This window comes from Ochotona curzoniae, unplaced genomic scaffold (genome assembly GCF_017591425.1).
Source record: "Ochotona curzoniae isolate NIBS_2020 unplaced genomic scaffold, NIBS_Ocur_1.0 contig_2210, whole genome shotgun sequence".
Taxonomy (NCBI): Eukaryota; Metazoa; Chordata; class Mammalia; order Lagomorpha; family Ochotonidae; genus Ochotona; species Ochotona curzoniae.
Window position 1 is genome coordinate 28,656,423 of NW_024465369.1, and position 19,047 is coordinate 28,675,469.

General features: G+C 36.3%; 1 protein-coding gene across 3 annotated transcripts in view; it reads right to left on the bottom strand.

Annotated features, from left to right (window-relative positions):
* Positions 1-15,519, bottom strand: part of SCN9A (sodium voltage-gated channel alpha subunit 9) — a 70,618-nt gene extending 55,099 nt beyond the window's left edge. For 2 of the 3 annotated variants that reach the window (XM_040972077.1, XM_040972076.1), the window contains exons 1-9: positions 15,212-15,519; positions 12,993-13,111; positions 12,311-12,400; positions 11,167-11,295; positions 9,658-9,749; positions 8,466-8,672; positions 4,291-4,354; positions 3,008-3,149; positions 1,043-1,249 (exon numbers count right to left, since the gene is read on the bottom strand). In XM_040972077.1, coding sequence (XP_040828011.1) covers positions 1,043-1,249; positions 3,008-3,149; positions 4,291-4,354; positions 8,466-8,672; positions 9,658-9,749; positions 11,167-11,295; positions 12,311-12,400; positions 12,993-13,111; positions 15,212-15,469 — 1,308 coding nt within the window. In that variant the 5' untranslated portion in view covers positions 15,470-15,519. Of the gene's footprint in view, positions 1-1,042; positions 1,250-3,007; positions 3,150-4,290; positions 4,355-8,465; positions 8,673-9,449; positions 9,542-9,657; positions 9,750-11,166; positions 11,296-12,310; positions 12,401-12,992; positions 13,112-15,211 lie in introns of all 3 variants that reach the window. The other variant, XM_040972078.1, reaches the window with a different exon arrangement.
* Positions 15,520-19,047: the final 3,528 nt, after the last annotated feature.

Consider the following 19,047-nt stretch of genomic DNA (forward strand, 5'->3'; position numbering starts at 1 on the left):
CTGCTTTTCCTATAACATAATAATTTCCTTAAAACATACAATTTCATGACTAATATAATAAGATGTAAAAATAGCAAAATTCTCTTAGCCATTTCCTAATTTTTCAAAATCTAAAATGTACCGTGAACCGTTTTTCAACTTTTACTTAAATGTTTCTGAATATATTTGTGTATAGTTTCTCTGCATTACAAATTATCCTCCATTAAATGTCAGATTCTATGAAGAGACTTGGAGACGTTCAGTCATCCTTGTTTGATGATCGTATTTTAGAGGTAGTGAGAGGAAGAACTAAAAGCAGTTCCATGTCCTGGTGGTACTGGGCTGGTATAAACTCACCAGATGGGAAGTCAGTTCAGGTTTCCTACTTGGGTAGTAAGGAACTCAACTACTTCATCATCTATACTGCCTGCAGGGTCCACATGAGGGGGAAGCTGGAGTAAGGAACTGAGCTAGGAATTAAGCCAGGTACTCCAATGTGGAATGCAGCTATTATAAACTGCAATTTTATTCCTAGCTAAACACTTGTTCCCAAATAAGCCTTAAGAATCTTGCAGCATAAGTTACATTTGTTTTAGCACAAGTCTTCTCAAGTTACAGCATACCTTAAGAGAGTAGACTAAACAGAAATCCTCAGACATCTGTGATATAGCCAAAAGTGGATAAAATTTTTATCACTTCCTTAGATCTCCTGTCTTATATTAAAATTAACAAATATGATGCACATTTTAATTTCTACCCCCATTACAATGTTCACTGACTTTAATATAAAGCCTTTAAGTAATATTGTAATACTCATGCCAGGTATTATTTATATTTTCGTACTATGCGTTATCCAATGCCACTGAAGCATTGTGCATAAGAGGAATAGAAGGAAGGCTATAGAACATCTTAGTGCAAAGCTGTCCTGGCGTAGTTCAGAATCGCTTCCTTTATGTACACTAGAAACTGCAGTAGACCTTGGGAAGACTGACAGAACTCAGAACTATTGTTCTTATCCTTTGAACTTCTAATCTAGGAGGAACTTTAAGCCACATCACAATACCTCAGCTTCTTCTTGTTCTTTTTTAAGTCGGTCTAACATTTGTTGAAATTCTAACTCTTTCTGCTTAGCTTCTTCGATGTTAGCCTGGTTTTGTTCTTCATAGGCCATGGCAACAACAGCCAGGATCAAGTTTATTAGATAAAAGGAGCCCAGGAAAATCACCACAACAAAGAAGATCATGTAGGTTTTACCAGCAGCACGCAGTGTCTAGAGGCAAACACAAACAGAAATTGGCATTTCAAAAATAGTTTTTTTTTTTAAGTGAATTACTTCAACTTGAATGTCCTATTAGGCATGATTAGACTAGGAATTTTGTGCAGTACCGCGTTATGAAAAATACAAAAGTGGGGGGAGGGGTATGGGAGGGGTGGGGGGAATCCCCAGTACCTATAAAATTGTATCACATAATACAATGTTAACAACAATAAAAAAATAAATAAAAAAAATAAAAATATAAAAGTATAACATTAGATCTGCATGGAACACAATCAATATCAAATGCATTTTTACCACAAATGATGCCTAATAAACTGATACTGAGGTTACATACTATGTTTTATTATCACTAAATAAAGTAAAATAAACCCTGCTTTTTTCTCATACTACAAGTTACTTATAAAATCAATGCATTTTCTTTCAAATTTTAGAAACAGAATAGTTTTTTATATTACAGTAGTATTTAAAATTTAAATAAATCTCGTATTTTAAAAATCTATTTTAATGATTTTAAAAGCAATATACATTTAATTATATACTTTAAAAATAATTCAGAACATCACAAATGTTAAATAAGTCATTGTCTTCTACTTCTGATGCCTATCAACTTAATTCCCTTCACATTGATTATTGTTGCATGTTTCTTTTATTACATAAGTTCCTAATAGTGGGACAGCTGGATCAACTCTTACAAGCACAGCAAAGATTTGGTCATAGAAATTAACTTACTAAATTTCTAAAACTCCTATGCAATTTCTCAAGTAGTTCCTGGCAATAATGTGACAAATCTGGCCTCTGGGTATCAGTTAGGTAACACCTTATGTGATATCCCTTTAAAGTATTTTAAATATTTTCATGCTGAAAACTGAAAGACCACATGCCACTTATTAATGTGCATTTTTAAATCCTGATTAATGATGACCTTTCTTGGCATGTTTGAAAAATCACTCATATTCCTTTTTTCTCTGTATAATACACTAAATCTATGCTTAATCTCTTTTGGCCAAGAGGTTATATGAAAAATGAATTTTATCTGATATCCACTTTTACTCATAATATTCTCAGAGACTGAGTATAAGACATTCCAAAAAACGATCCAGGAGAATTCTGAGAAAATTAATCCAGTTATCTGTAACACGGAGTAATAATTTTGATCTTGTTGAGACTAGATGCCAAGATAAGCAAATTAACACAGTTCACCAATACATTTATATCAAAATTATATGGAGGAGAGATCCATGTGTTTTAACTATTACTGGACAAAGGAGAGCAGGGTGTGTGCTGGAGAATCTCAAGAGAACATTATATTATGTTATCTGCTATTTGTCTAGGACTTGGTGGAATGACATACTAAGAAAGGAGAAAGTTTCAGAAATCAAATAAATATCTCAGATTAAGAAATGTACCTATGATTTAAGACTTTCCCATTCTAATATTTTGTGTATAAAAATACTGTTAAAGAGAAGGAAGTATGGTTACTGGCAGGGGAGTAGGGCAGTGAGGGAAGCATTTGTCTTCTTGGAAATGTACCTATGGAATGCATAAAACTTGTTCTGTTTGTATTAAGAAAAATGCAAAAAAGAGAATTTCCACTCTGAAAGTGCTGGGTGTAAAACATTGCTACTTCTGTTGGTAAGGCAATAGAGTTCCTTCTGTGCTCCACTGAATTAAAAATACATCTATCCTAAAGTTGGTAAACAGGTCTTCATGTCATGCAAAGATGCAGTGCATGTTTTTCTTGGCACTCACCTGTTGGTAAAGGTTTTCCCAGTAATCCTGCGTCATTAGCCGGAACAAGGCTAAGAAAGCCCAGCTGAAAGTATCAAAGCTCGTGTAGCCGTAATCAGGATTTCTACCAATTTTCATACAGGTGTAACCTTCTGGACACTGGCTGTATATGAAAAAGAACATCACAGCTTAGTCTCTAAGGAGCACTATATGAAAGTTGCAAACTCAAGTTTGGCTCACAAGAGGAAAATATTTGAGATTAGCATTACATGATTTAGAGCAAGGGAGAATTGGGTTTGAATTTTGTTCTATTATTTGTGGGCTGATGACATTTTCAAATTACTTAAAATTTTCAAAGCAGTTTCCTTTTTCTGTGAAAACAGGATAATAGCATGGGTCTCATATTACATTTAAATAAGAAAATGTGTGCAGATTAAGTTGCTTCCTAAATATGGACAGTTTTTAATAAACGGTAGCTGCCATTAGCATCATCACTGTCATCATCATAATGATCATTACCAAGTTTGGAAACTTTCATCAACTACTGAAGAGCAAATGCTTTGATTAATATGGATTATTAGGAAGGCCTCTACCAACACTATTTCTCTTCAAATTATTCTTGAAGTTAATTAGCATCAGAAGATTTTTATCTTTAAAAATTTTTTTTTTTTTGCAAAATTTGTAGGTTATATAAATATAGCACTGCAGGGTTTTCTTGGGAGCAGCAGCATAACACTGCTTGCTTTATGTTCCAGATATATGCAGGATCTGAAGAAGAACTACTGGGACAGGGAGGAGAACTCGAGCAAATGTATTGCTTCAAAATTATGTAAAATTATTGGAGAAACAGTAAGGAGTGCATTTGCACAAATATATCCACCCAATCCCATCACTGGCACGACCCAAACATTACACTCGATTGCCTTTGAGTTATGTTTAATCGAAGAATGGAAAGAACTTGGGGATGGAAAGAAAAATTGATTTTATTACTCTACATTCTTGAAAGAAGGCCAAAAATTATCCAACCAAGATTTGACAAAGTCTTCTCAAAGTCATTTTATATTATATTAAGATTGATCTGATTTGTATTTGTTTTAAATTCCAGTACTACCTCTTAATTATTACTCTCAAGAGTGTGCATCAACAAAGAACCTTCCAGAACTTGGGGTCACTGGAAACAGAATGAGTCAAATTACGCATTCAATACATGAAAACACCAAGAATCAAAGGCTGTGCTTAACAAAATACTTTAGAATGTTTTTCTTCTGCAATCTTTAGATGAAAAGGAAATGAGTATTACATACCCAGAATCTGTACTGAAGCCACAGAGTAGAGCATCCTTGGATCCTTCCAAGTAATAAAAATATTCTGCTCAGGAAGAATTGGAACAATAGACTATTACAGTATGCAGGCTTTAAGATTGACATAGCAGATAAATTAATTATGAATTTAATGAATACACTGGCATATATTCAGACTGATCCCAGGTAACATATAAGCATTTTCACTATAGTCACCCTCAAACACCTAATGGTAACCTGTTATGAGACAGGCAGTAAATATGATGCTAAACATGACAAACATATCTCAACACTGTAGATTTCCTTTAGATCAAGGGAAGGTGGAGACTGGGGTGAGGAACAGAGAAAGAAATAATAAATGCACAGGAAAATAAACCAAGGGAATATGTTAAGCTGTCGTCAGTCAAAGCCAAAATAGATAGTATTTTAAACAGAATACAAAGGTGACATGGACAAAGCCATACAAAGACCCTGGTGAAGAGACATTTGAGCAGGAAAAGGAACAAGAACAATGGCCATGAAAAGGAGATGAAGCTGCTAAATGGAAGATGACAAGAATTTTTTTTCCCTGTAATTGAGAGGATTATGGTGGCAGAGGAAAGCAGAGCCAGATCATGCACGGTTCTGTATACCATTGAGAAGGCATTTGGATTCTATGAATGATTACAGGCAACAGAAAATATAAAAAAAATGTAAAAGAAAAATCGAAAGAAAGGAATAGGCTTGATGGGTAACAGGAAGGGTGGAAAATGTTGTGCTCTTCAAACTATGTGTATAATGCATGACATCTATTTGCTTCACAGGCATAATTAAATAAAGAGAAAATGTCACGGCGGTTGCTTTCTGGGCAAAGCATTTTATAGAGAACCGATTGCACAGACACAGAGATCATTAGGCAATCACAGTAAGATAAGAAATGCTACAACTCAGAGAAAAAGAGTGGTTATGGAGAGAAGGCACAGAAATAAAGTGTAGGGCAGGTGGAAGCATGTGCAAGAATGAGCACAAAGCAGATCTGGAGTGGGGAAGTACTGATGCCAGTTCCTGAGATGAGGTAGACTGGGGCAAATAGGGCTCGGTAGAAAAATCCAGAGATTTGCTTGAGGTGCATACATGGGCAGGAGATGATTATCAATATTAAATTATATTTTCCAAGTAGACAATTGTATTGATTTGAGAGTCTGGAGGTCACTAGACTATTACGATAAGAGTCATAAAATAGAATCTTCTCAGAGCACAGGATTTACAAAGACAAAGGAGGAGACAGGGAAACAAGGGAGGGAAGATAGGGAGTCCCTGAGTTCCACACGCTTTCAAAATGGGAAAAGAATCATCAAAGCAAAATTACAGCCAAGCAGGATCTGTTTCCTGAAATACTCTTAATTATTTGCTAATTAATATTTATTTTCGATTTACAAAGCTTCGTGTTTTGGAAATGTAACAATGAAATGAATGCATTCTTCTCACTTTTAACATTTTGTGGTAACTTTTGTATCCATTTTCAATAGCAAAGTGCCTCATAAATTGTTCTTGATTTGTGACTAAGACTTATTCGTCAGTAAATATGATTGGGAGACATATAGAGTAATACTGGAAGACTTTAAAGTCACATATTTTTGTATGTGAATGTTGCCTCTGTTCTCTCCCATGTAAGTTCATTATCTTTAAGCTTTACTCCTTACTTGATTTATCTGTAGCTAGCCCAGTAGGTGAGCTGTAGGGGACTCTCTTGTTGGGCCACTGCTCCCACTGGTGAGCATGAGTACTGAACTGGGGGGAAACCAGGCCAGGCAGTGCTACAATACCTGTTGACCTGCATGTGAACAGGGTTAGGGCGAGAGTCAAGCTGGGCTAACTGACTGTATCTACTGGTAAAAGCATGAGACAGAGTAGGTACAGGCTGGTTGGGCTTTGCTTTGGTATCAGCTGGCAAATTCTGGGATGGGGGTTGGGAGGGAAGTGGGGGCAAGTCCTGTCAGGCATGATTGCAGAACCATGATGAGTGTAAGATCCACAGCTTGGAGTGGGCCTGTTATGGAAAATGTGGGCACCTCTCTGATGGGCTGCAACTGTCACTGGTGAGCATGAGATCAGGCCTGGGGACAGTTCTGCCTAGAGAGGTGGTAGAACCTGCCAGCATGAGTATAAGCTAGATAGTGGGGTTGGTTGGGTTCAGGTAAGTTTCAGTGCTCACTGATATATACGAAAACTAAAAGGGATATGGGACAGACCAGGTTTGTCTGCTGCATATACTGGCAAGCCTAGAAACTAGGTCTTGGACCAAGCCCAGTGGGGTTATTTGGGGGCACCCTAAGCTGCTAGTCCCACTGGTAAATGTGAGGGCTGAGTGTGTAGTGGGCAGGGTTAGGCTGGGATGTAGCATACATCGGTTTTTGTAGGAGACAGGGTTGGCTATAGAACTGACCCAGCAATTACAACTACCAGTGTGTGTAGGGTGACATGGGTTACAGACTGAACAAGACTGCATACTGGCAAGCATACACAAGAGTCAGGTCTGGAATTTTCTCAGATGAACTACTGTACTCAGAACTCCAACCATGGGAAGAATCATATGACCTGTGGTCCGACTTTGGAGTGCACGTGTCAGAACTACACCTCCTAAGTGGCTAAGACGGAGCAGTGGACATCATGCTGAGATGCACATGCAAGATATGGTAGTCGAATGGGGCCTTCAGAGACCATCTGGTACCACAGCAGAGGAAAGCAAGCAGAACAAATTATTCAATTACCTTGGCCTACCATTGAGACCAAACATCTGGGTGAATGGAGACTCTGGGGTGGACTGTGTCAGTACAAGGATTTCCTATCCTTGGATAGGTGGGATTGATAGCATTTCAGAACTACCATGACAATTCAAGAGAAACCGGAGGAGCAGGCCCTACAATGGAGACCCTGGGATGGCATCTGGTGGCCATTCTCCATCCCCAGTACTAGGGTGGCAGGGAGGCTGGATGTGGCTTCTCCCCTAATTTCCCCTGACCCCAGATACCATAGGAAGAGGGAGGAAGATTTGGAAACAATGTCTCATCCTGGTCAACTATGTAAACATCATCAATAAAAAAAACCTAAACTAAAAACCATAAATCATGTGATCCAGTATTCACAATTGTCAGAATTTAAGTTAGGAAAATGCTATCCATCAAGGAGCTGTCTTCACTCCCACATTTATTGTAGCATGATTCACAACAACCAAAGAGGCCATTTAATTTGTGCACCCACCAATGAATGGATAAAGAAAATGTGCATATACACATTGGAATATTACTCAACCACTAGAGACACAATCCTGTTATTTCCAGCAGCATGGATGGCTCTATAGTTCATTATACTAAGTCAAGAATGGAAAGACAAATATCACATCATTTCACTTATATTTGGAGTCTAAAATACAGGGACTCTCACAAAAGTTATAAGTAAGATGAAGGTAGCCAGAGACAGGGGAGGGAAATAAAAAGGAAGGCATGAGGAAATGTTAATTAACAGCCAGTAAGTTATAGCAAGGTAAGAGAAAGAAGCTCTGAGGTTCTTCCACATAATAGTGTGATTACAGATAATATTAATGTATCATATTTTTCTATGTTCTAAATATATTTCTATGGTGGGGGTGTGTGTGTGTGTGTGTAGAGAAACAGAGACAAAGTGGAGCCACTGTTGAAGTGCAGGTGCTAAACCCTGCCACCTGAAAATTTGACCATCCTGTATAGATGCTAGCTGCCCTCCCAACTACTCCACTTCCAATCCAGCTCACTGCTGATGGGCTGAAGAGTATAGAAAATCAACCTTAATGTTTGGATCCCTGCCAAACATGTGGGTGACCTGAACAAAACAAGTGACTCCAGACTGTGGCATATTCACACTGTGGTCTTTGTGTTTCTGGGGAATAAATGACGTGATAGAAGATTTATCTGTGTCTTTTCCTCGCTCTAACTCTGACTTTTAAATAAATCATTTTTAAACACATAGAAGATAGGATTTGGGATGCTTTCACTAAAAACAAAATCATATGTAACATAAACCAAATTCATTCTATAGCAGCTTTCTATGCTCTTGATGAACTTTAACATAAATAAAATGAAAGCAACATTTCACTATTTATGGAGAGAAATGCGCTTAGATTATTTCACCTAAAAATGAACTGTAGTTAGTAACATTCTTACTTTTCATATCATCTTCACTCTCAATTTTGGCCATTACATCCCGTATTGTTTCATTGTCAAGTTTCCACACACATTTATGCTTCAGGTTGCCCATGAACAGCTGCAGCCCTATTAGAGCAAACACGCTCAGACAGAACACGGTCAGGATCATGACGTCAGAGAGCTTCTTCACCGACTGGATCAGGGCCCCCACTATGGTCTTCAGGCCTGAAAGCAAAAAGAAAAAGGACCTTCAGGGAACAACAGGAAGGTAAATACGACGCATAAACAAAACACAAACTTTCCTAGAAATGCATGCATTAAATTATCTGATGATCTCAAGTAACAGAAAAGAAGCCTATTAGCTCAGAAGAGCAGTTTGCAATTTAATACACATTTTATTTTCCTATATTATAGCGAATGATAAAAAATAGCAGCAGGTTTTCAATAATACTTAGATTGTCAAATGAATGATTTGGTTGCTCAAACTACAGCTATGCACACTTGTAAAAAGTGATGTTTTCTAAATTCTCATTCAGTAAACCCATGTCAAACAAACCATCTCTCCACAATGGTGCAGCACAAATCGCTGGTCAAATTGTAGCACATAATGACAACTTACAATGAGTGGTTTTATTATTATTAATAAGACATGGTTTGTTGAGGAAAAATAGAAAACAATGTATCATGCAGTGCCCTCATGCCGGTACTTACTATTTCTTAATTATATGAAAAACAATTAGAACTAATTGAAATTTTCCTTCACGGATAAGCAAATGTTAAATAATTTCTTTGACAGGAGGGAAAATTTCAAGCTAAGATGCGAGCCAAGTGGTCACCTTCATCCTTCAAGATTCATGCAATAGATTAAACTCAAAGGCTGACTTTTAATAATGATTTTCTTAAAACATAGAATATGTTTAATTAAAATTGCATAAGAAAAACCGTTTCTTTTTGTTTCTTCAAAAGATCAAAGTCAACCTCAGCGTTTAACCCCACTCTCACCTGGAATGACTGAAATTGTTTTCAGTGCTCGGAGAACTCTGAATGTTCTCAACGCTGAGACATTGCCCAGGTCCACAAACTCTGTCACATATCTGTAATAGGGAGTTTATACACAAACGGTGACAACACACACACAAACAGACAAAGAGCAACTCCCAAACAGCTGGAGTTATGAGTAGCCTAATGTTTCACATCAATCACTTCTTACCTGGGATTACAGAAATAGTTTTCAAAGCTCTCAAGACTCTGAAAGTTCGAAGAGCTGAAACATTGCCTAGGTTTACAAATTCTGTTAAATACCTGTAGAATTAAATCAGAGTTATTCAGAATTTAGATAAAGTCTATGGTACTTACCTGTGCCTTTAACCACAAATGTATTTGCTACAAGTGGAAAACTTATTTTTTCTGTCATTTTTAATTTGCTTTGACTCATTTGAAGCAAACAAATCACACGTATTATTCATATCATTTTATAAATTTAATTGCTTAAATAATAAGTAAATGTTTCAATTATTAGATCCCTAACATTAAGGTAAGTTAGATTTAAATTTTCTACTAAATTGTATAAACAATATGCTAAATAAAAAAATAGAGACACAAATGGCTGCATATTCTATAAGTCCATTCATTTGAAAAATACAGACTAGGCAAATGCATGGAGATAGAATATGATGAGTGGAAGCAGAGGGACTTAAAGAGATTCCTAATGAGTACAGGGTTTTCTTTTCTGATAAAATTGTGCTCAAAGTAAAATAAAAAAGAAATTACAAGTCATAATGCTTGCACAGCTTTATGACTACACCAAGTACATTGAATAGTATTGATTTCAAAGTGTGAACTACAGAGCATATGAGCTGCTTAGGAAACAAACAGGAGACGACCCATGAGAAGGGACAGTCCTCTTGGAAGCACTGTTCACCCAGCAGCAGTTCCCAGGTAGAACTGAAGAATCATAGTTTACCTCGAAAGGATGAAGCCTGGTGGATAAGGTGGTGGGGCAGAGGTCAAGCATGGATGAGAAAAACACAGACTAGAAATCTGAAGACCTTTTCAGTTGTGTAAATGGCTCCAATGAACACAGATTTAATATTTCAAAAGGATAAAGGGAAATATAGTATCTAGATTTTGGATTTAGAAAGTGAACGCTTCTGACAAACACGTTGGGATAAGAATAATAACATCAGTGACTTAAGAGTACAACTTAGAGCAATATTCCTCTTCAAAAATAAACTGTGGATGCATATATAGTGCACATATGATATATGAAAACTATGTGTACTAAGCAGTGACAATTTTTAAAAAATTTTGTTTTATATTTTGCTATGCTCATTAGCCATTTAATAATGCAGATTAATAAAGCGCATTATAACTAAGGGCAGGGGAGTCTTTTTCTGTGTGCTTTAAAAATTGTAAATAGTTTTTAAATAAGAATATGTTTTCCACATAAACCTAACTGGCACTGAATACACTGTCTCTTCAAGTGCTAAATGTGATGGAACAGTCAATAAAAATGATGTCATGCTTTCTGTGCAAAATCGCTCTTTCTTTAAAAGTGCATTTTAAATCACCGATTAGCTTTCGGAGAACTCTGATTTTCTTTTCATGCAATCATTACATACAGTAACAATTAGTTACCAAAACTTGTTTTTATGAGAATATTGTGACTTCTGATTTTCCTAAGTTTTCTATTTAAAACAAAAAAACTGAAAGAACTTACGCAAAGACAATGACGACAAAATCCAGCCAGTTCCATGGATCACGAAGGAAAGTAAACTCTCCTACGCAAAAACCTCTTGCAAGGATTTTTACAAGTGATTCAAAAGTATATATTCCAGTAAAAGTGTACCTAAATTCAAAAATTCAGTCAGATATTGTGTGTGAAAGAGATGTTGCACCATGCCAATACGTATCATTTATTTCTTATGGTTAAACAAAGTTATGGACTGGAAATCCCCTACGGGTTTATGGACCCATTCTATTATAACAAACTACATTAAATGTCTGCTGAAAAATCTTAAGATGTTGATATCAGAAACACTTCTAAAAGATAAGGTGCTTGAAATAATTAAGGACATATTTCAGCTCTCCCTAGAAAATGATTACATTGCTACTATTAAAAACTCATTTAAGAACAGAACAGGATATTTGACGAGTTCATTTTTCTACTGTAACATCAAATTATTTACTTCTGATTAACTAATAACATGGGAGAGGGAAAATAACTGAAAGAACTACACAAAGAGACTAAACATTTCACAGAGAAGTGGAGTTAAAAGGCAATTTTATGGAGTGAATGTTGGTTCTAGTGGTTGGGATGCCGCTTGGGAGGCCCACATTCCACAGTCTCTTCCTGTGTTTGCCCTGTATGCTTCCAGTTTTTTCACATTTCCTGCTGGCTGCACCACAAGAGGCAGAATGTGTTGGCTCCAGTGGGAGACCCTTGACTGAGTTTCTAGCTCACAGCTTTGAACTGACTCAACCACAAAGTTTGTCACAATTGAAAGCAAATTAGTGCAAGGGAGAGATCTCAATCCCGAATCATCAATCTCTCTCCTCCAAAGAAATTATTGAGCAGTTTAAAAACTGATGTTTCTTTTACTGCAAACTCTTTAAATCCTTCAACAGTTTTTGCACAATATGTATTTTCTATTGAATATGCCCTGTTTGCATGGATTTCAATTTTTTTGTCCCCCTCCAATAAACTATCTTTGAATTCCTCTTTTCCATGCACTTTCTGGAATATTCTCCAATAACACGAGACAGTAAATCCCACAAAAAAATGTAAAAACTCATGAAAACACAAAGAAAAAGTAAATAGAATAATATCAAAGATATATTAAAATGAGCTCCAATCTACTTACTCTACATTTTTAGTCCAGTCTGGAGGGTTATTCATCGTCATAAATATGCAGTTGGTCAGGATAGTGCACATAATAAGCATGCTGAACAAGGTAGTTTAGAATCAAGGAATATGACAAAAGACTGAAATAAAATCTTCAAATATTTGATGATGACATTTGTTGAAGGTTAACTACTTCTCCTTAGGAAATAATTCCATTTTTTTGTGTGTCTGAAGGAGAGAGTTATACTAGTATATTCTAAAGTTCTAATACTGCTACTTCACCAATCTTGAGATGCATGTGAAATTATATTGAGACTGACATACTAAAATAAGAATCTTCAAAAGTCCCCCCCCCCAATCTCAATAGCTTAGTGACTAAAGTCCTCATCTTTCTCAGGTCAGGATCCCATGCAAGTGCCCAATTGTGTCCCAACTGCTCTACCTCCCATCCAGCTTCCTGCTTGTGGCCTGGGAAATCAGTAGAGGATGGCTCAAAGCCTTGGGACCATGCACCTCATGGGAGACCCAGAGGCAGTTCCTAGTTCCTGGCTTCAGATTGGTTTAGCTCCAGCCATTGTGGCCACTTCTCTCTGTATATCTGATTCACCAATGAAATAATAAAACAAGTCTTTAAAAAATTAAATAGAAAAAAACCCTACAGCTTAAATTATCCTTCCAAGTAAGCATTTCAAAAAGGATATGAGTGTACTAAAATCTTAATAGATAGTCTTCTCAGTGGACTGAAAGGTGATAGTATGTACAAAGCAGGTGCAGCATTGAAACGGAAGACTGTTTTCCCTTTGTTCAATACTATGAAAGTCTGCAGGACAGAAAAGAAAAGGTATGACATTCAAATGCATAATTTCAAGCTAATGTAATGATACTAAAGGTTTAGTTCCATGTGGCAGTGATGTGTCAAAGACAGTTATTAGGCTGGGTGCAGCGCTATCCACACAGTGATAAACATTAGCAAATTCACTCCAAGAACTTTTCTTTTCAAAACTGAAGAATCGAGGGGTTTATTTATAGGCATGCTTCCAGCTTTCAGCTTTCAAGATACTCTCCTGCTTTGTATTTCCTTAACAGTACCAGTAATATGACTACCAAAATTAGATTAAAATGTAATTTCTTCCATTACACTGCATTTTAAAGAAAATCAGATAGAAACTAGATATCCTTGATTTTTACTACCACATTTGAGACTTTTAATAATTGTTGGCATTATCATGGTCAATAGCAAATGTTCTGAAATACATATTTTTTGAAGAAAGCTTTCACAAAGTTAAAGATCATCAGCTTTTGAATAATAATTCCAATTAGACAACTCAGTTTCTTCATTTTGATTCTAATACTACCCATAGCAAAAATACAGAAACATAACTTCAAGAAATTGCTTGCTACTACTCACGGTAACTGTAAAAATATGAATAAAAGAATGTTAAACCACTTCCTTTTTGACATTGCACTTAGGAGCTTTCTCCATAGTTTTGATATTTAGTTAAGAAAGTAAAAATACGTAATAATAGAAAAATATTAAAACAACCAAAGTCATTGCCTAGGAAATAGGAAAAACTAAGTGTAAATCCATCTTCGGTTTTCTGCAGGTGACAGACATATTACTTGTGTAATCTTGAAGATACTTAGTCTTTTTATTGTTTTACTTCATTCGAGGCTTATATGAGTTTATGAGTCAGCTTTAAAAAAAAACCATTTTCTGAATTGGGGAAATAAGTACATGAATCTGACTTTATTCTTGCAGGTGGCAGGGTTCCTTCAGGAAGTTCAACCAGAATCAATTATTTTCACATGCTGTTCATTTCCCTGTACCCTTCTCTCTTTGACAAGCTATGTCTCAACAACACGATTTCATTTAAAAAATCATGTTTGCTCTGAAAATTCCTTTTATAATTCATGCATAGTCCTTGAGCTCAACTAACTATTTTTAAAATCTTAGTATAGTGTGCTTTCTGAATCCCACTTATCCAATTTTTTTATCATGGTATAGTGAGCAACTTTGCAATAACAGGTAGAAAAATGAGTTTGAATTTGAAGGAGGCATGGATTTTTAGTTCAAGGAACTACCTAGAAAATAGTAATCTACCATAGAAATAGTAATCTAAGGAAAAATAAAGTATCATTCAGGGAAATAAAAATGGAAATGGGAAACTGAATACAGGACAGTCTATGAGAATCACTGCATGGGCCAGTGCTGTGGCATGGTGAATTAAGTTATTGATCGAAATGCCAGCAACCTATGTATCTTCAGCATCACACACAAGAGCACTAGATCTAGTTCCAGATGCACCTCTTCAATCAAACTTAACATGACTTAGAAGGCAGCATAAGATGCACCAAGTACCTGAGCCCCTTCACCTATGTGGGAGACTCAGAAACAGCTCTATGCTCCTGGCTTTGAACTCATTCTGCCATGGTCACTGTGCCCATTTGGTCAGTAATCCAGCAGAGGGAAGAACTCTGTCTCCCCTCTATATATAATTCTATCAAACAAATATTTTTATAAAATAATATCTTATTGTGGTATCTTAAAATTTAAATTATCAATTTTCATTTGAACTAAAATCTTCTAATACAGTTTGGGGATTTACATACACATAGGATTTAATTATAAATGCAGGAATAATAGACATAAATTTCTGGAGAGCATTGTGATGTGTACAAAACAAAGCAAACAATTTACTGAACACTTAAAAAAACTAAATGAAAAGTAGCATACAAACATCTGAATTATTCTTAATGAAAAAACAGAATCAATATATATTTTGAGTAAACTACTTCTGGCATTAATTTGAACATTATACTTGCGATGTACTTACTGAACTTCATTGCATCTCACTTTAAAGCATCATTTGAATAGAAGGAAGCTAACAGAAACCCACCAGTGAAGTCACTATAAGCTCACTTTTTTGTCTGCATAATAGGGGTCCAGATCCTCTAAGGGCTCTGACACCATGCCTGCAGGAATGTCGCCATAGATGAAGGGCAGCTGCTTGCCAGCTTCCAAGTCGCTGCTTGGCTTTGGCCCTTCTTCGTCATCATCTTTCTTTTCTTCTTTGGGTTCCTTTGTTTTGCCTTCAGCAATCCGTTGTTCAATGAGGGCAAGAGACTGTTTTGTGAAGTGGACAAAGCTTTGAGGTCCTGGGGGAGGCAACATTGCCATTTTTTCATCCTGTAGAGTTTATATCTCCTTCAGCTCATAATACAAGAGGCCTGAGTTGAAACAAAGAAATAAAGGTGAAAATGTCCGGCTGCCAAGACGACGATTTACAACAGCAACAAGGAAAGCAACATAGATATTCAGTTTAAACTGCAAGTGGTAATAGGTTCATAAAATTATTAGCTTGTCCAGTGTCAACCATGTGCAGGCCAGTATAAGACTTATTTTCTATACTTTGCACCCATATTTATTTGGAAATCTGGATTACTTCAAAGCATTAAAGAAAATCTATTCTTACTATTCTCTGTTTTGTATCCTTCATGTCATCTATCCTTCGGTGCAATGAAACTCAATTTCCTCTTATAAAAGTCCTTAGGATATTGCTACCAGGACAATAACTACCCTAGTTTTCCTTTGCCTCTTTAATCACCTGATCATCTTCCTGTCGTACAGCTCATAACTTTATCCACAGATGCTGCTTTTCAATCATTAGGGAGGCTTATTTCTGTGAAATGGAGCAATTTCTGGTTTATATTTTTGTGCAACATATGGGCATCCTTTTTAAATTAGAAAGCTACAATTCTAATCTGAATTAAAAACAACCTGTGAAAAGTATTTTGGGATAGAACAAAAGAAAATAGCTCCTGGCACTGTAGCAGCATAGGCAGAACTGCCAACTGCGATGCTAGCATCCCATGTGTGTATTGGTTTATGTTCTAGCTGCTCCCCTTCTGATCCAGCTCCCTGTAAACAGCCTTGGAAAAGTAGCAGAAGATGGCCAGAATACTTGGGCCCCGGTTACCCATGTGGGAGACCGGGAAGCAGCTCCTAGCTCCTGGCTTTGGTCTGGGCCATTCTTAGTTATAGCCAGCTGGGAATTGCATCAGTAAGATGGAAAATCTCTCTATCTCTGTCTACCTATGCTGGATTTCTCTCTTTTTAAAAGATTTTATTTTCACTGAAAAGGCAGATCAGATTTATGCAGAGAGGGTGAGAGAAAGATCTTGCATCTACCATTTCACTCACCAAATGGCCGCAATGACCAGAGCAGACTTGATCTGAAGCCACGAGTTCTTCCCTGGTCTCCAACACAGGTTCAGAGTCCCAAGGCTTTGGGCTATCCTCTAGTGCTTTCCCAGGACACAAGCAGGGAGCTGGATGGCATGTGGAGCAGCTAGGACCTGAACTGGTGCCTATATGGCATCCTGGTGCTTACAAGGTGAAGATCTGGCACATTGAGGCCCATTGTGCTAGGCCCTATTTCTGTCTTTTAACACTGACTTTAAAATAAATAAATAAAAGAAAAAATCCAGGAAAATTTCCTAAATGATTTAATACAAAAAAGTAAAACCACTTTGATTATGACTAACATGATTATGTTACCTGCATATGCATGACATCACAAAAGCTAAAGAATTCAAAAGTATAATGTAGACAAATTAGTTTGTGAATATTATCTTGAAACATTTTAAGAAAAAATGATGAGAAATTGTCATTCTATTTTTAAAAATAAGACTATTTCAGTAAGTTAATTCAGAATCCCTTCTTTAGAAAACTTTTAAAATTCCTTTTACAGTGTGTTTTCCTGGGAGATGTGATGCAACAGCATCCACTTTAAACAGCTTGCAAAGTGTATATTAAATGTTACCATCATGAACAGAGAGATGGTGTTTTATGAGCCATGATCTGCTCTTTTAGTTTCCAATGTTAAATATGATCTTGCATAAATCATAAGTTGTGGAAATGAGATTGTGTAGGCAAAATAATGAACCTGGTGATATTAATTACTCTTTTCTATTTTTTCCAATTTCATATCAAATGAAATAATCTCAATTATGATAAGATAGATTTGTTTTCTCTTAAATTTCTTGGCTACAACATAAGTACAGCTCATTTATGAGAAAGAAAAATTTTAAACTAGTGTAGACAACTAAAAATCATTTTGAAATGGAATGGGGCCATTGCAGGCATTAGGCAACGAACCAAAAGACCAGCACATTCCCTCTCTTCCATTTTCCTTCTTAGATAAACTAAATTTAAAGGATATAAAAGAAAACAAATAAAATTAGGTAATCTTGAATTTGGTAAAACAAAAAAACAAAAAAATCACTAAATGGCATACTCTAAAATAGTGATTATGTTATGTGAGGCTGATCTCAGCAACTGAAAATTAAATCATGAAATATTTAAAAATCGCCCTGACAAAAGAAGTTTAATTCAATGCTGGGAATGGGGGATGGTCATGATGGAATAGCTTTTCAGTGTAGATGCTGTGGGCTCTCATAGAAAAGTTAGCTAAACAACTTGTGTCTTTGTACAGTATACTTCAACTAAAGAGTGTTACCCTCTTTGAGAATAATTTGCCAGAAATATAGGTTAAATGATATCAACTAAAAAACCAGCTACTGAATTTACTCATGCAGTTTTCCTGCTTTCTGCTTCCACTCCTTTTCTTCCTATTATCTTTCTCTATTCATGTCTAAACATTCAGCTCCTGAATGACTAAAACAAATACAAAGAGGAGGGACAGGGCTGATGATTGTCAATGGTACCATTCAATAACAGAATTCTCTTGAAGGTAAACCAAAAGATCACACTAAACACCTATTTAACATCACAGCATTGGAAACTGAGTTGAAGAGATTCAGACTGCATTCATCATTATACTCCAGCTGAACAGGTGACATCTTTCATTTTACTAGTTAAATGGCCTTAGTAGAGAGTAGCAGTTGGCATTTGAGTTTACCCAGAAAATACAGTGAGGCAATCCAAGATCAGAGGGTTTCAGATTTTATATTTTGGGAGAATAATTATTTAAATAGAGCTTAAAATTCAGCTTAAAATGAAAATAAAATGTTCATCTGAAGTTGAAGGTTTTTTAATTTTTAAAGTTTTATACAAATTATAATCTCATAACAATGAGTTTTAAAGCACTGGGGCAAACGTTTGGCTCTGGTGATATAAATCATTTGTACATCACTTGGTACATCCAAATTCTGGATCAGAGTGCTTGAGTATGAGTCCTAGCTCTGCTTATGACTGCCGCTCCCTATAATGCAGGTCCTGGGGAGCAGTAAGTCATGACTTAAGTACTTGAGTCCCGGCAAGACTTTTATTGAACCTGTCTCCTGGTGTTGGCCTGGTCCAGCCCCAGCAGCTGCAATCTGGGGCCTGAATCAATGGATGGGATCAATCTCTCTGTGTCTTTACCTTTCCAATAAATAACAATTAAAAACAAAAGTAGGAGGCATCCACATCAATGGCAGACAAATGACAGATAATCATCTTTTGTCTTTAATGAATAAGAGATCTGATTGCAACACTATACAAAGAAATAATTATATTAGTGTCTATTAAACACTGAACTCTGTCAAACCTCAACAGTATTAATTCTATAAAAACACTGGAAACCAAACGTATGCTATTAAACTAGCCAAGATTCTAACCAAAGTATAACGATAGTAGAGAAGATACAGAGAATATCAGATAATACAAATAATCTGTATATAAGAAATGCTGCTTGCTAACGCATAGGGAGGCAAAGGTGAGCCAAATGCTTTAGGCCCTTGTCTCACATGTGG